This window comes from Drosophila simulans, chromosome 3R, assembly GCF_016746395.2.
Source record: "Drosophila simulans strain w501 chromosome 3R, Prin_Dsim_3.1, whole genome shotgun sequence".
NCBI classification, from domain to species: Eukaryota; Metazoa; Arthropoda; class Insecta; order Diptera; family Drosophilidae; genus Drosophila; species Drosophila simulans.
Genome location: NC_052523.2, coordinates 27,877,141 through 27,894,684, shown reverse-complemented (window position 1 = coordinate 27,894,684; position 17,544 = coordinate 27,877,141). Strand labels below are relative to the sequence as shown.

General features: G+C 40.9%; 2 protein-coding genes across 11 annotated transcripts in view; one reads left to right on the top strand and one right to left on the bottom strand.

Annotated features, from left to right (window-relative positions):
• The window catches only part of LOC6730386 (rho GTPase-activating protein 100F), a 43,779-nt gene extending 28,353 nt beyond the window's left edge, over positions 1-15,426 (bottom strand). For 5 of the 10 annotated variants that reach the window (XM_016177935.3, XM_016177945.3, XM_016177937.3 and 2 more), the window contains exons 1-2: positions 14,128-15,426; positions 2,363-2,662 (exon numbers count right to left, since the gene is read on the bottom strand). In XM_016177935.3, coding sequence (XP_016037157.1) covers positions 2,363-2,449 — 87 coding nt within the window. In that variant the 5' untranslated portion in view covers positions 2,450-2,662; positions 14,128-15,426. The remainder of the gene's footprint in view (positions 1-2,362; positions 2,663-14,127) is intronic. The other 5 variants (XM_016177947.3, XM_016177941.3, XM_016177934.3 and 2 more) reach the window with 1 other exon arrangement.
• A 219-nt stretch (positions 15,427-15,645) lies between these two features.
• On the top strand, positions 15,646-17,523 carry LOC6730385 (ferrochelatase, mitochondrial). The gene is made up of 5 exons (XM_002105631.3): positions 15,646-15,803; positions 15,858-16,236; positions 16,497-16,598; positions 16,653-16,974; positions 17,034-17,523. Exons 1-5 carry the CDS (start codon positions 15,767-15,769, stop codon positions 17,346-17,348), a joined length of 1,155 nt encoding a protein of 384 aa, XP_002105667.1. The 5' UTR covers positions 15,646-15,766; the 3' UTR covers positions 17,349-17,523.
• The last annotated feature ends 21 nt before the right edge of the window (positions 17,524-17,544 follow it).

The following is a 17,544-nucleotide window of genomic DNA, read 5'->3' as shown; positions in this document are numbered from 1 at the left end:
AGGACCAGATGCCAGGAGAGGATGGCATCGTCCTGCGCCATTTCAAAGCTCTAAACGTGCTGCTGCATGGCAAACAAGTTGGAAAAGTTTCCCACAAAGCCTCCAGCCAGCTCCCTACACATCAAGTGCCGCCGGCCACAGCCGCAACTATTTTCATAAACTTTCATTCAGCAGGCATCTAATCACGCAAACATTTAAAGGCCCTAGAGCAAGTACTCCACAAATCTATTGCAACAGCCTCGTCAACTTAAAGCACGCTTTGGCTAGTTGGCACATATTACAATGTTATGAATTTAATCATACGAAGCAAGCCCCAACAGAAACATATTTTGTTACAAACGAATTCGGTAGCGAAAAATTCAATCGTATATCGGCGTTTGTCAGTCAGATTTTCAATTAAGTTTCAAATGCAGCCAATGCACATTTACGGCTGCCATTTCACATCACTCATGCGTCGTTGCACATAAATCAAAATAATTTACTGCCTCGTCGGCAGCGGAATTCGTTGAAATTCCGCCAAAAAATGCCGCACTTCCAACTTCCAGCAGCATCCTGCTCCATTTCAGAGGGCAAAACAATCCCATTGACTGGTTTCGATTTTAGCAGTGGCAACCCTGCAATTTGTAATGCAATATGCTGATTTCTCCCCCCGACACGCCTGCAATCCCTGGTTGCCTGTTTGGCTGCCAGTCAACACTCGTGTGCCAATAGAAATGCCAATGCGTCTCACTTGACCAACTTTGCAGCTGTTTGCCGCTCCTCAAGTGCCAGGCAAACGGAAGCCGACCAGAACTGGCAAACAAGTTTGACATTCTGCCCGGCAGCGTCTTATTTCAATTAAAAATTGTTTAACAAATCAATTTACTGCGCCTGGCGCCAAACTGATTAAAGCAACGGCAGCCATAAAAGCCAAGAAATGCAATTTGAAAGTGGCGCCAGGCTGCAGCGCGCCCGGAATACCCTTTCTGGCCCTCATCAGTTGGCAGATTTCTCGACAAATCTCCGCTTTCTCGGGCCTGATGCACATTTTCGAACGGGATAGGGGCTCCCCCACAGCAAATTGAATTCCTCGCCAACCCCGCGGGACGATTAAGAAGGCAGCTTCGGCGTCAGTGCAGAGGGTAAATTAATTTATTTGTTAAACTTTGCGATGTCAGGGAGCCAAAGTCAAAGTTTGCAGCGCGGCGAAAAGAAAAATAATCAACTATAACTAAAACAAACAGCCGGTAGAGCGAATGCAGGGCGTGGCTGCGTTCCAAATGCGTCGGCAACCGCATCTCGAAGGACTTATCCGCAAGGACTTTATCATAAAGTTTCTCCTGGTGGCTGGCAAAGTTCCTAGAAGTCGACCAGTGATGGCAACCTTGCTAGGATTTCGACGATGAAAAAGAACCTCAAACATATTATATTGCCTTCATTTCATGTTGTCTAGAATTTCGAATTTATAACGATTAGAGTGAATTATATTCACAGAAACCTATATAAATTCTCAAGTTAAAATTATTAATCAATAACTGATGCAAAAACAACACCCTTTCAGCTTCCTAGACACTTCAATTTCTTTCCCACTGCTCCCCCATGCAAGTCAAACTGGAGCACCTTGCTCTGTTAGGTGCCTAATGTAGGGGCAAGCCACCGGAGAATAAGGTGGCCGGGCCAGGTGGGAGCAGTCGAGTAAACACTCTTATCCATTCCACTAAGCACGAATCGCAATCAAATTAAGTGCTGTCGGCCAGCAGATTAAACCCCTTTGTTCAGCCCAATTACTCGGCATTCAATCGGGAGTTCATTTCAAAAATTGCATTAAACAGTGCGGTAACTTTGATTAAAGTCCGATAGACGGCACACGTGTGGCTTGTAATTGAATTTGTCGCCATCTGTGTATCGCTTGTATTAAGGAGGGGAAACATGTTCGCACTTTGTGTGCAAACACCACCCCGAAAGGTGAACAGCCCCCAAAAAGTGGCATGCAGCCATCCACATGTCCTCGCATCGTCTGCGGCACCGGCAGCAGCGTATAAATCAGATTTTGCAATTAAGTCTTCATTGAAATTCAGGCGTAAACTGTAAATTTATTATGGCAGCCACGAAGATGATAAGGGAACCGTGGTGCTCCCCCCAATTGACTGACAGATTGTGCCCACTTCCCCACTTATGGCGCTTCAGAGGACGACTAAGTGCAGTCGCAATCGAGGAACTTCCAACTCCGCCGCTTCCTCTAATTTCCAAAGCACTTTTTATATTTATACATACGAGTATCGCTAGTGAAATACCCATACATATATGTTTAATTGTTAGAGGCATCAAAAGGACATTTTCTGTTATCCTTTGAAGCTTATATGCACATCCTTCTGTTACTCACCTTTCTGCGTCCACAACAAAGCATTCTTCGCACACGCGAATTTCCAGTAGCTGCTTTCAATCGAGTAAACTTCTTCTTCCACTGCATTTATTAGTGGGGATCCGATTGGGAATAGCTTCCTTCGTTCCTGTCCTTCCTCTCGCCGTGGGTGGGGTTTCGTTTGAAGGCAACTTCTGTTAATTGCCGTATTTGCTTGCTGGTAGCGATGGCATTTGGTCAATGCTGAACACGTCCTTTTGGTTCCTTACAAAAATGCGATATAAAAATGCAAGTCCGGGTTTCGTTGCGAGTGGAGTGTTCCTGCAATCGGAAAGCGGAGGCAGTAATGAGTAAAGAACGAGCTCGGAGCCATAAACAAGTATTTACTGTCATATGACTGTCAACAAGCTGGCACATCTAGTCGCCACTAGGACGCCTCATGTTCGAGGTACAGTGGGCCACGTGTGGCCGTAACTTATAGATTAAATTTGTGCGTGAACAATTCAAAATTTCGGGGACAATCTTGACAATCCCTCGTTATATGTTAAGAAAAGGAATGAAGTAAAATTTAAGAAAATATATGTATACTTAGTTTCCGAGTAGCCAGAGCAAATATTTCTAACTATATCGCTGGGTGTGTCTGTCAGTGTGTCTCGTAATGCCTAACTTAATAAAGCTTTACACTTCGCGGGTCTGAAGCCACGAGTCTGACATGTGTCATGTGCATTTGCTTGACAAGGCATTCGAGCACTTGGACAGTTCTCGTCCCAACTGCTCCTGTGTATTATGCATATATCGGGTAGCTGTCTGTCTCTGATTTTATAGCGCTGATATTGCAATCCTTGGCTTTCGCCCTCAGTAAATAATAAATAAAACAATGTTCGCTAAGCAGTGAGACTGTGGAGGAGGATACCAAAGGAAAGGGAAGAAAGCAGAGGGACCACATTGATGGGACACTGTCTGCTACCACATGTAATCTTCCAAAAAAGTATGCTACAAGTTTTAACATTTAACTATATTCCACTTTCCAATCAGATGAATACTTTGTAAGACTATGCAAAAATGCTTATATTAATGGTAATATTAAAGTTTTAAACATTAATTACATCTAACCAAGGACACATTTCTTGCATTGAGGGTTTTTTAGCGAATGTGGGCCACTTCTGGTTCTGGTACATCCTTGGCAACTTGACAAAATGCGCGCTCATTCGCATAGCTGTATATTTATGGTAATGAAGCGGACCAGCCTGGCCTTTGGGCTAATTGTGTTGGCCCAGTTTTCGTTAGGAAGCTGAACTTGCTTTTTGCTAGGCCCTTGCGAGGAACATTTTCCTTCGGATACTGGCGAGGACTGGAAATGCTTATACCACAATAATGAAGGCGTAGTTAATACTTTTCTTATATTTTCCTGTTAAGTGAAGAAAGTAACAGTTCTTTGCCCTCAGGGCAAAACAGGAGCTAATAACAGTCAACACCCAATGGCTTAATATTGAGTGGCCCCTATGCCATCCTCAGTCAGATTATTCATCATCATCATCATCGGGATGATCACTGTCATCGACATTAAAGAAAACCAGTAAAGCCTTGGATGGCACATTGCCACAACTCCAGATTATTTCCAGAAAGCAGCTTGCCCCCCTCGAACTCCTCCTCCGTTGCTCCCGCCGTAATTGCAATGAAAAATGTTACAATCGTGCACAGGACATTCAAATGTACAAAGAAGAATGTGGAGCTATGTCCTCACGAACATGTCAGGGGGTCCAGCTGCGTCACTGACAACTGATTTCCTTGCCAGTTTCCATCGCTAGTTCCAGTGATGTCAAAGACTATCCTTGCGGAGGTTATAAAGAGGCTTTTAAAGTCTAGAAATTCTATTCCGAAATTTTGAAAAAGAGGAAATACATATAGGAAATACATTGAACAAGCAATTGTAGTATGTGCCTATGCAATATTAAGAACAATTAAATAAAATAGCATATTAACATATGACAGCACTTTGTTGCTATGTTTATGTTTATGTTTATGCACGCAGTTAGGCCCAGGGCGGATGTAACATGATCGCCCACTCGAAGGCCACAAAGTATAAGTGCATTGCCCACTTGAAGGCCAAAAAGTATAAGTGCTTGGTCAGCATTCACACGCCGACCAAATGCATATTACATACGTACATACTTAGCTCGCTCTCCCGATAAGCCTAGATATATAAGATATACATAAGAACGCCGCTCCGCCGCTGGCGTACCCGGCAGCGCAGCTACGCGGATTAGCCTAAGTCCAAATATATTCAAAACTGTAAAATCAGAGACTCTGTAGACGTTGAGCTGGCAGAACCATTTCTGCCTACTCTAAAATCAAAAGAAGAAATTGAATAAATATATGTCAGCCCGACGGCTGCCTTCAACTTAAAACGAACTTGTGTTCTTAATTGGAGTTCATCATTACATGGCGACCGTGACAGTCGTCCAACGCTGGACGAATTGACCAAAGCTGGTGAAAACAAAGGAACAAAGGAACACTGGACTGGAAGAAGACTGGACTAATTAAATGGAACTGCAAAAACCAAGGAAAAATCTGAGTGAGTAGAGTTCTATTGAGTATGGGCAAACACCGTGGCGGTTTGAAAACTAAGCTGAATAAACGTATAGCCCACGTAAGGTGGCTAATATACGGTCAGCAAACGCCACCGGTTTGGTCGAAAGCTCTAAAGCTACATGCAGAGCTAGACCACTTGTTGCAATATCAGCAAGAATTAAAGACCCATAAGCTCGAGAAAACTCACTCAGATAATATTAAAAATATACCCACAATTAATGAAGTTCCAAAATACCAGGCATGTCCAGCACCAGCACCAGCATTAACAAAACCAAAGAAGTCCTGCCCCCCTGGCTGCGAAGGAATCTGGAGTCCCCACTGCCTGGGGACTTGTGAGCGACCATCGACGTCTTCAGCGGCGAAGAAATAGACAGCAGCGAGGGAGTGTCAGCGTGCCACCCCCGGCGACGCCCAGCTGACACCCAACAAATAGACAGCAGCGAGGGAGTGTCAGCGTGCCACCCCCGGCGACGCCCAGCTGACACCTGATGAGCATCATCAACAGCAGAATATAATAATAAATATATATAAATATAAAGTAAATATAAAATATATATAGATAAGAAAAATTGTAAGAAATATTGTAAAACGGAGCATATACTATTATGCCCTGTTAACCCAATATGGCCCGTGAAGCCATAGCTAGAATCAGGCAGGCAACAATGTAAAATACAATTTTTTTTACTCTTGCGAACATTGGAAGATTTTATAAATAGATAATTCCAAACATAAATGTCTATAGAGACAAATGAAATAAGTAAAACTGAAAATAAAAGTATATACAAAGGAAATTTTCTATTCTATTCTCCAAAATATAAAATTAGTATACCCAAAATGGGTCTAATAGACACTAAAACTGTGGACTCTACAGCCAATGTAATAAATAAAGTAGAAGTCCAAAATGCAGACTTGTTCTGGATAACCATAATACTAATTGTAATTGCATTAATTATGGTATCCAATGCATTAATAAAAATATACAAACTGCATAACAAGTGTCTTAAGAAACGATACCGTAGCACTGCTAACGGTATAGATAATATTTAAGGAAGATCTTTAATAAAGTCAATTATGAATGAAAATATGAGAAAAATTATATGAAAAAAAAAATAATAAATAAAAAAAATATAAAACGTAATATTGAATTTATCTACATTAAAAAAAAAATATATACAAATGAATAAATTTGAAGTTATGAGTATACCACAGCATGGACTGGGAAAAGCTTGTTGATCAGATAAAAGATCCAAATGAAAATTTCAGAAAATCCTATAAGTGCTTAACGCAAAACAGATCAACACAAGCTGTAACAATCAATAGGAATGCCCAAGTCTTGGTAAATAGTTATAATGAAATCAGAGAGTTGATCCAACAAAATAGAAAGAATTTGGAACGCAAACAGTGTGCTAAGGCTTTGAACCTACTGGTGACATTAAGAGAAAAATTAATATTTATAAAAAATAAATTCAGTCTCCAGATAGAAATTCCAACCATAGTAAACACCCCACTAAGAATAAATTTGAATGAAGACAGCACTAACTCTGACGAGGAAGATAGGACTATAGTCAAGGAAGACATTAAAGAGGAAGATCTTCACGATCTAACTATACCAGCAAAATTAATGCTGAAGAACGACGATAAAACAAATAACGCAGCCGACTCCGAAAATAACTTAACCATGGCAGAAGAAGCAGCTGCCATTAGGTCTTACATTAGGGAAGTCGCCTGCACAGTGCCAGAATTTGATGGGCAAAAGATCCATTTACAAAGATTCATTAAGGCAATCAAATTGGTAGACCTAGCTAAGGGACCATTTGAAGACATTGCAGTTGAGGTCATTAAGTCAAAAATAGTTGGCACAATTTTGAACTCAGTTGACAATGAAACGACAATTCCAGCAATTATAAACAAATTGCAGAAAGTAGTTGTCGGTGAGACATCCAGTAATGTCAAAGCAAAGCTAGCAACAGTTCAGCAGAGAGGTAAAACTGCAACGCAATTTACCGCTGAAGTTGATAGCCTGAGAAAACTTTTAGAAGCTTCCTATATCGATGAGGGTATACCTCTAGAACATGCCACTGGTCTAAGCACCAAAGAGGCAATTGAAACCATGATACATCGTGCTGAGCACGAAAGTATCAAAACAGTACTGGAAGCAGGGACTTGCACCACTATGGATGCAGCGATAAGCGCATACATAAGAACGAGTACAAGAGTTACCGGTGACATCAATAAAGTGATGTACTTTAGAGGTAACAGACCCAATAGAGGATACGGAAATGCCAATAGAGGTAGTAACCGCGGTAGAGGCTTTAATAACAATAGTATTAGAGGCAACTACCATAACGGTTACCAAAATAACGGTTACCAGAATAACGGTTATCAAAACCGCTATAATGGAAATAATAACCGTTATAATGGCTATAACAGAGGCCGTTATAATGGAAACAGAGGCCGTAACAACAGTCAGAACAACTACAACAGAAACAATGCCAATGTACGAGTAATCCAAGAACAGGGAAACTCGCAACAGCCTTTAGGTACTCAGTAGAAGAAGATCGTAGAGTATACACCATCAATTATAATCTCAACATATTTTCTACATTCATTCATGCCAAAACAGGCGTAAAACTAGTTTTTCTACTTGATACAGGTGCAGATATCTCTATTCTCAAAGAGAACTCTGACAAATTTTCTAATATTCAAATAACCAATAAAATAAACATTCAAGGCATAGGCCAACAGAAAATTCAGTCTCGAGGACAGACTTTTATTGAGATACAGACAGGTAAATACGTTATCCCACACGATTTTCATTTAGTAGATAAAAACTTTCCAATACCGTGTGATGGAATAATCGGAATAGATTTCATAAAAAAATATAATTGCCAAATCGATTTAAACCAAGAAGAAGATTGGTTTATAATTAGACCAAACAATTTGAAATTTCCAATATATATTCCCATAGCATACAGCTCTGGTATTAACACAACGTTATTACCAGCAAGATCCCAAGTTGTCCGAAGATTAATAGTATCATCAAAAGATGATAACATTTTAATTCCAAACCAGGAAATTCAAACTGGTATTTATGTTGCAAATACAATCGCAACATCAAGTAATACATTTGTCCGAATTTTAAATACAACCGATTCCGACCAATTAGTCAATATGGACACTCTAAAATATGAGCCACTTTCGAACTACAATGTAGTTCAGGCAAATAGTGAACACAGAAATAAAACTGTCTTATCTCAATTAAAGAAAAATTTCCCCGAATTGTTTAAATCACAATTAGAAAATATATGCAGCGAATATATAGATATATTTGCATTAGAATCAGAACCTATAACAGTTAATAATTTTTATAAACAACAGTTGAGATTAAAAGATGATGAGCCAGTATACACGAAAAATTATAGAAGTCCTCATAGTCAAGTGGAAGAAATACAAGCCCAAGTTCAGAAATTAATAAAAGATAAAATAGTTGAACCATCAGTTTCACAGTACAATAGCCCTTTGCTATTAGTACCCAAAAAGTCAAGCCCGAATTCTGATAAAAAGAAATGGAGATTAGTAATAGACTATCGCCAAATTAATAAGAAACTTTTAGCTGACAAATTTCCACTACCGAGAATAGATGATATTTTGGACCAACTTGGTCGAGCAAAATATTTCTCCTGCCTTGATTTAATGTCAGGTTTTCATCAAATCGAACTGGATGAAGGCTCGAGAGATATAACATCTTTCTCAACCAGCAATGGCTCATATCGTTTCACGCGATTGCCATTTGGCTTAAAAATAGCGCCTAATTCATTCCAAAGAATGATGACTATAGCATTCTCCGGAATAGAACCGTCTCAAGCATTCCTTTATATGGATGACTTAATAGTCATAGGTTGTTCCGAAAAACATATGCTTAAAAACCTCACTGAAGTTTTTGGTAAATGCAGGGAATACAACCTAAAGTTACATCCTGAAAAATGTTCATTTTTCATGCATGAAGTCACATTTTTGGGACACAAATGCACAGACAAAGGAATTTTGCCGGATGACAAAAAATATGATGTCATTCAGAACTACCCAGTTCCACATGATGCGGACAGCGCTAGACGTTTTGTAGCATTTTGCAATTACTACAGACGTTTTATCAAAAATTTCGCCGACTATTCGCGGCACATAACAAGATTATGTAAAAAGAATGTTCCATTCGAGTGGACAGATGAATGTCAAAAAGCATTCATACATTTAAAATCTCAGCTAATTAACCCAACACTCTTGCAGTACCCAGACTTCAGCAAAGAATTTTGCATAACAACAGATGCAAGCAAGCAAGCGTGTGGCGCAGTTTTAACTCAAAACCATAATGGCCACCAACTCCCAGTTGCTTATGCATCCAGAGCTTTTACGAAAGGTGAAAGCAATAAGAGTACAACAGAACAAGAGTTAGCAGCAATTCATTGGGCAATAATACATTTCAGACCATACATTTACGGAAAACATTTCACTGTGAAAACAGACCATAGACCATTGACATATTTATTCTCGATGGTGAACCCCAGCTCTAAATTAACTAGAATAAGGCTTGAACTAGAGGAATATAATTTTACAGTAGAGTATCTAAAGGGCAAGGACAATCATGTAGCAGATGCGTTATCAAGAATAACCATCAAAGAGCTAAAAGATATAACTGGAAATATATTAAAAGTCACTACAAGATTTCAAAGTAGACAAAAATCCTGCGCAGGAAAAGAACAATTGGATTTGCAAAAGCAAACCAAAGAAATAGCTTCAGAGCCCAACGTATACGAAGTCATAACAAATGACGAGGTACGAAAAGTAGTGACATTGCAATTGAATGACTCGATATGTTTATTTAAACATGGAAAGAAAATTATTGCAAGATATGATGTTGGTGATCTTTATACTAATGGAATTCTTGATTTAGATCAATTTCTCCAAAGGCTTGAATTGCAGGCCGGTATATATGATATCAGCCAAATCAAAATGGCACCGTGGGAAAAAATCTTTGAACACGTTTCAATAGATAAATTTAAAAATATGGGCAATAAAATATTAAAGAATTTAAAAGTAGCGCTACTTAACCCGGTGACCCAAATAAATAATGAAAAAGAAAAAGAAGCTATATTGTCTACATTACATGATGATCCAATACAAGGAGGGCATACAGGCATTACAAAAACCTTGGCCAAGGTCAAAAGACATTATTACTGGAAAAATATGAGTAAATACATAAAAGAGTACGTAAGAAAATGTCAAAAATGCCAAAAAGCAAAAACAACAAAGCACACAAAGACTCCAATGACGATAACTGAAACACCAGAACATGCTTTCGATAGAGTTGTTGTGGACACAATTGGTCCACTACCCAAGTCAGAAAATGGTAACGAGTACGCAGTCACTCTCATATGTGATTTAACCAAGTACTTAGTTGCCATACCAATAGCAAATAAAAGCGCAAAAACAGTCGCAAAAGCTATATTTGAATCTTTTATTCTAAAGTACGGTCCAATGAAGACGTTCATAACGGACATGGGAACAGAGTATAAGAATTCAATAATTACTGACCTGTGTAAATATTTGAAAATAAAAAATATAACATCAACAGCTCATCACCACCAGACAGTTGGAGTAGTAGAAAGAAGTCATAGAACTTTAAACGAGTATATACGATCCTACATATCGACGGACAAAACCGATTGGGACGTATGGCTTCAATATTTCGTATACTGCTTCAACACGACCCCATCTATGGTACATAATTATTGTCCATATGAATTAGTTTTCGGTAGAACAAGTAATTTACCAAAACATTTTAATAAACTACATAGCATAGAACCAATATATAACATAGATGATTACGCTAAGGAGAGTAAATATAGGTTAGAGGTAGCATATGCTCGAGCAAGAAAACTTCTTGAAGCACACAAAGAAAAAAATAAAGAAAATTATGACTTAAAAGTAAAAGACATAGAATTAGAAGTAGGAGATAAAGTTTTACTAAGAAATGAGGTAGGTCATAAATTAGACTTTAAATATACGGGGCCCTATAAGATAGAAAGCATAGGAGATAATAACAATATTACGCTACTTACTAATAAAAACAAAAAACAAATAGTTCATAAAGATAGATTAAAGAAATTTCATTCATGATTGAATTTAAACTTATATTTTCCTTAATCATTTATACAAATTTTCCATACACTACGTATATTTTTATCTTTGCATAACAAAATCAACTATCGTTGTTCAAACAAAAACAAAAACACAAAAAAAAAATAAAAATAAAAATAAAATAATTTGCATTTAATAATCAAAATAACTTCACTAGGTTACGTTATTTTTCAAAAGGAGGGAGATGTAGTATGTGCCTATGCAATATTAAGAACAATTAAATAAAATAGCATATTAACATATGACAGCACTTTGTTGCTATGTTTATGTTTATGTTTATGCACGCAGTTAGGCCCAGGGCGGATGTAACATGATCGCCCACTCGAAGGCCACAAAGTATAAGTGCATTGCCCACTTGAAGGCCAAAAAGTATAAGTGCTTGGTCAGCATTCACACGCCGACCAAATGCATATTACATACGTACATACTTAGCTCGCTCTCCCGATAAGCCTAGATATATAAGATATACATAAGAACGCCGCTCCGCCGCTGGCGTACCCGGCAGCGCAGCTACGCGGATTAGCCTAAGTCCAAATATATTCAAAACTGTAAAATCAGAGACTCTGTAGACGTTGAGCTGGCAGAACCATTTCTGCCTACTCTAAAATCAAAAGAAGAAATTGAATAAATATATGTCAGCCCGACGGCTGCCTTCAACTTAAAACGAACTTGTGTTCTTAATTGGAGTTCATCATTACACAATACTGGAAAGAACATGTGTTAGTGGATAGAACCAGATATTTTGCTCACAGAGCTTAAACAGCATCACTGCCGGGTATACTAGGTATGGAACGGAAAAATGTCTATTCATAATTCCTTTCTAGGCGGGTGCACTGCATCCGTGCGGGGAGCTGCATGAGCTGGAACATGCAGATACAAGATACTTTGTGTCACAGTGGCAGCAGCGACAGAGTACAGCAGTCACGAGGAGAGATGTTGCCCGGGTGTTCAGCAACAGCAGCAGCGACACCCATTACCACATCGAGAACAACTTTACCAGTCGCCAGTCGCCGGGAATGTTGTCTATGCACGCATAAAATGTATTATAATGACATCATAAATCGAGCTCGCTATGTGTGTGCATAAATGAGTGACAAAGCTTGCCCGCACTCCGTTCCAGTGGCAAAAATGGCAAATCATTTATCAAATAACAAAAAACGGAGACTTGTCGCAGAAAGCAAGTGCGAGTACAAAAAAGAATTGGCAACGCTAAGCAGAATCCAAATCCATAACTTAATTGTCATAAATCGGGAAAACCGAATTTAATAAAAGATATCGATATGAATTTTACACTTGAAAATTATTTTTGCTTGAGGCAGTGTTACAATGACGACAGGCAGATTTATCGATTTCCCTCTTTGGGCTCAGTTGTAACCCCATCATGGCATTATTTGGTTTGGTATGGTTATTGCTGCGTTCAAGTTTATCCACAACGCCCCTTCCCCATCAGTCCCTTGTCCACACTTTGACTGGTTAGTAGCACCCGACAAAGGAATAAACATCGAAACAAGAAACAGAGACCCACCACTGGGGACCGTCGCACCCTCACCCACAAACCCACCATCACACCCACTGGGCTTTGCCGCACGCTCATGCGACTGCACACCCACTGAGGCAAAAAAAGGATACTTTCTTTTAGAAGCTATATTTATCGGCTCAGCTTATAATTGTAGAGCGAAGAGGCCCCACAACAACTCTTGATAATCGATATTACGATCATCTACTTTTCAGATCGGAGCCCATCATCTGCATGCCAAAACCCCAATTTGCAGTGCAGTCGCGTCGCCATGTGGTCCTTTCTTCCGGTGCCTCACCAGGCGACTGTGCAACATGCCACCCGCGACTAGGAACTCGCAACTCCGAATTTGGAGCTGCCAACTCGCCACTTGGACGGCGGATAGAAGTCGCGTTAAAATGTCAAAAATATGCTCGAAACCATAGAAACTAGCAAAGTTGCGGCGAAACCGTGGGTTTATCTAATTAGTGAGAGCAGAATCAAAAGGATGGAATTATGGCTGCACAGCATGGAAGCCGCCATCCACACGTTAGATTACAGCTCGGCTTATACCACACACACAAGGACCAAACGAACTAATATGAAATTTCTAGGATTCTTTCTGTTTAAATATTTTCTATATTGTTCACATATATTGCCTTAAAATAAGTTAATCATCATGCTTGTGCTTCTCAAAGAGAGAAAACTACTGTAAAGTAGCGATTTAAATGCTATCTAAGGAAATCCATTTTTGCTACAATTTTTTTATACATGGGGCTTTAGTTCTAACAAAAAATTAAGATAGTTGTGCGGCTCGGCTTTTTTAAATTATTTTTATGGCATGGGGCTCCACACACAGTTTTCTGTTTGCTGGTAAATTGGAGCAAAGCTTTTAACTTGGGGGTAGTTTCGTGGACTGAAGGGGCGATTCGGGGTGTAAAAAGTAATGGTGGCTTTGAGCATAAAAAACGTCCAAAAAAGATTTTTGATTGTTAATGTCGCGGTATGGTTTGCTTTCTGTTCACTTTTTCACTTGTTCTTAAATTATTTCTAATGGTGTGATAGTGGAGATCTTGAAATAATTTGCTGCTGGAATAGACTCCCCTTTATGTTACATTTGCTCGAATTGATTTGACGAAATGCCATGTTTTTATCCAAATGAATTGGAACCTTCACCAGCCAATGACTACAATGAATGATAAAAGCCTATCAGAAGACGTTTCCCTTTCTTTCAAAAAGTAAAAGGCACAGTGACGCTAACAAACCAAGCATTAGAAGTTCTGGAAACAGGATTTGTTTTAATAGCAAATTGATCACTCGCCACAAGTGATCGCTTATTCGAGTTGTGGGAGAGCCTTATCTAGCAAAGCCGAAGTTGGCAGTGACAAGGTCATTTCCCTTGATGGACTTGTCACTTTTCATATAGTTTTTTAATTAACTAAAAGCTGTCGACTGCATCGCCGCCCGTGAGATTCCTGGATAGGACCCTTTGTTGAAAACTCACCTGCACTGTGGAACTGGGTTCCTCCTGACGTCCTAATGCTTGACGTTTTGCGTCTAATCCGTGCCAACGGCTGCTGCCCAAGTTATGAAAACATGAGATCACAAATTGCAAGGGACAACTGGGGCCGGGTTGAAGAGGGGCGGAGGTGTGGGAGTGGGCTAGTTGCAGTCACCGGTCGTAAATGTGTGCCGCGTTGTGAAGAGGATGCACTTGCTCTCTTTGGTAGCTTTCTCTTGCTCTCTCTTTTTTTCTAAAAATGTCTATCTCTTTCGCTCGCTAGCGTTGCCTTTATTTCGGCTTTGATTTGTTTTAATTTCCGCTGAAGCTGCTTTTACTTCCGGGGCAGTGAGAATGCAAATGCAAAATGCAATTGGCTAGGTGCGGGTTTTTGTTGTTAGAGACTTATCGCTGGTTCGGTGGTCAATGGCTTGGGATTTCGAGAAGCAGTACATCCTTGCAGCCTCTCTTTGCTCCAATCTCCGCCGTCTTTCGTTGCCTTTCGTTTCGATTCACACTTTCGTCGTATTCACGGCTTCCCATGCAACTTTTTTGCTGCGGCATTTTTTGCGTAAATTATGAGATAATTTCAACATGTTTTTGGTTCCCGGAAAAAGTGCAATTTATTTTTTTGCCTTTTCATTGATCTGTGCGCGAGGGTGCTTGCGGGCGCGTGTGTGTGGGCTCGCGGCAGGCGGGTGTGAGAGTGTGTGGGTGGTGCGGGGAGCCCGTAGCGGAATGCGTCCGTGTGGCAGCGCGAAGCTTTCGCAACTATGCGAATTTCCTGCGTACGAATTTCAGTATAATAAAATATCCTGTTCCTCTTCTAAGTCGGGAAAGAGAGCAAGAGAGCGCTAGTTAACATGCGCGTGCGCCACGAATTGGAGCACTTTAATGCTGGTGGCGATAACACGGACAGGGACACATCACTAATACTCGCGCACGTACACCCACCACCGCGGTGGCGCTCCTTCCCTCTCACTCACTCCAAAACTCCCTACGTTTTTTTCACTGTGCTGCGCCGCTTGTCCTTTTGCTTTTCTCCGATGTTAAACGGCACTTTCGGTTGTTTTTCAAGCTTCCTTAACTTTTGGGACCCTGGGCCGCGTGTTTTATTGTGTTTTTGCGCAGCAATTGTGCCTGCATTCGGTGGAAAAACTACAAAATATTATTTAATCGGAGGAAACGAAACACTCGCAGCAAGCGACGAGAGCGAAATGCAGCGTGCAAGAGCGAGACTGCACCACAGTCAGCTTTTACCGTTGCACGCAGCGTTAATGACAAGGGAGAGAAACAAGGACGCAGGCGCGAAAAATTCCAGTTGTGCGCTTGAAGAACAGTATATACTAGATATTGGTTTCGGTTTCAATAAAAAGAAATTAAATAGTATATGTGATTAAAAAGAAAATATTTTAAAAATGATAACAAAAATACATATGATAATATTTTAATTACTGTTGAGCAATAGTTGACAGCTTACATACATAGATGGCGTGACGGTTACTTCTTTACAGAACTCTGTTACGTTCTAAAAAAATTCAAGAATCTGTGGGATCATACATTTTGGTATTTAAACTATTTTAGCAACTGGTAACACTGTTCGACACCGGTGCAATCAATTTGGGTCAATTTAAAAGGAACTATGTTTTTGCATAACACAAAGCTTTGCAGACTGGCAAGTGAGTATACGAGTGGATACAGTTCCCAGGCCATTCCTACATATTCCCCCACAGGTGGTCTGGCAGGAGGCGTGCGCCACCTGAGCGGCCAGAAACCGAAGACCGCGATCCTAATGCTTAACATGGGCGGTCCGACCCACACGGACCAGGTGCACGACTACCTACTGCGTATTATGACCGACCGGGACATGATCCAGCTGCCGGTGCAGAGCCGTCTTGGTCCGTGGATCGCCCAGCGCAGAACGCCCGAGGTACAGAAGAAGTACAAGGAGATCGGCGGTGGTTCTCCGATTCTTAAGTGGACCGAGCTGCAGGGCCAGCTGATGTGCGAGCAGTTGGACAGAATCTCCCCGGAGACAGCACCTCACAAGCACTACGTCGGTTTCCGCTACGTGAATCCCCTCACCGAGAACACGCTGGCCGAGATCGAAAAGTGAGTGTGGTCGAGAAGTAGAACAAGAGTGATGTAAATATCCCGAGGGTTGTGAAATTTACCTATATATATTGCTAACAGACTCTCACAATAACATATGTTCTAGTAAATAAGTTTGTATAGACTTCGAATGCAAGTTTCAAGATCCTGTTGACTTTTTGGACAAATTACTGAAACCTATACCTGGAATTTAGGGTCATTTGGCGCTTCTTAAGGAATACATGTTAATATTTAAACTTAAACTTTTAACTCAATTGCAGCGACAAACCAGAGCGCGTTGTACTCTTTTCACAATATCCACAGTACAGCTGCGCCACCTCCGGATCCAGCTTTAACTCCATATTCACCCATTATCGGAGCAAGTGAGTTAGGAATGCACAATTACAGTTGTATATTTGATCCCCTCTTTACCTCAGTGATCTGCCGTCGGATATCAAATGGAGCATCATCGACCGGTGGGGCACCCATCCACTTCTAATCAAAACGTTTGCGCAGCGAATTCGTGACGAGCTGGCCAAATTTGTGGAGACGAAACGAAACGATGTGGTCATCCTTTTCACTGCCCACTCCCTTCCCCTTAAGGCTGTGAACCGGGGCGACGCGTATCCCTCGGAGATTGGTGCTAGCGTACACATGGTGATGCAGGAACTTGGTCAGACGAATCCCTACAGCCTGGCATGGCAATCCAAGGTGGGCCCGCTACCCTGGCTGGCGCCCGCAACTGATGATGCCATTAAGGTGTGACTTCAAGGCCGTATTTCCATTCCCATGCACTAAAACCAAGCCCATCATTACAGGGCTATGTTAAGCAAGGCCTGAAGAACTTCATCCTTGTGCCCATTGCCTTCGTGAACGAGCACATCGAGACGCTGCATGAGCTCGACATCGAGTACTGCGACGAACTGGCCAAGGAGGTCGGCGTAGAGGAAATCCGTCGAGCTGCAGCCCCCAACGACCACCCGCTGTTCATCGACGCCCTCACAAACGTTGTGGCAGACCACCTGAAGTCCCAGCAGGCAGTCAACCCCAAGTTCCTCATGCGTTGTCCCATGTGCTCCAATCCAAAGTGCAGGGAGAGCAAAAGCTGGTACCGCCAGCTCTGCTCGAACTAAGCAGCCAAGGCAACTTGCGGGTCTGGGAAGCACTGCGTGACAAGCGTTTCAAGTGCTGCAGCTGGACGAGAACATTTATGCATTCATTTGGGTTTCTGGGGGATTGGTTTTCACATACTGGTGTTCATTTCTTTCCGCTTTAATTAAAGACACTGTTGAGCAGTATAAAAATGCACAGTTGGTTTTGGAGTAGTAG

Coding starts and splice junctions, on each gene's coding strand:
- LOC6730385 (XM_002105631.3), top strand. CDS start 15,767: ATGTTTTTGCATAACACAAAGCTTTGCAGACTGGCAA. Junction 15,804..15,857: donor AAAGCTTTGCAGACTGGCAA/GTGAGTATACGA, acceptor ATTCCCCCACAG/GTGGTCTGGCAGGAGGCGTG. Junction 16,599..16,652: donor TTCACCCATTATCGGAGCAA/GTGAGTTAGGAA, acceptor TCTTTACCTCAG/TGATCTGCCGTCGGATATCA.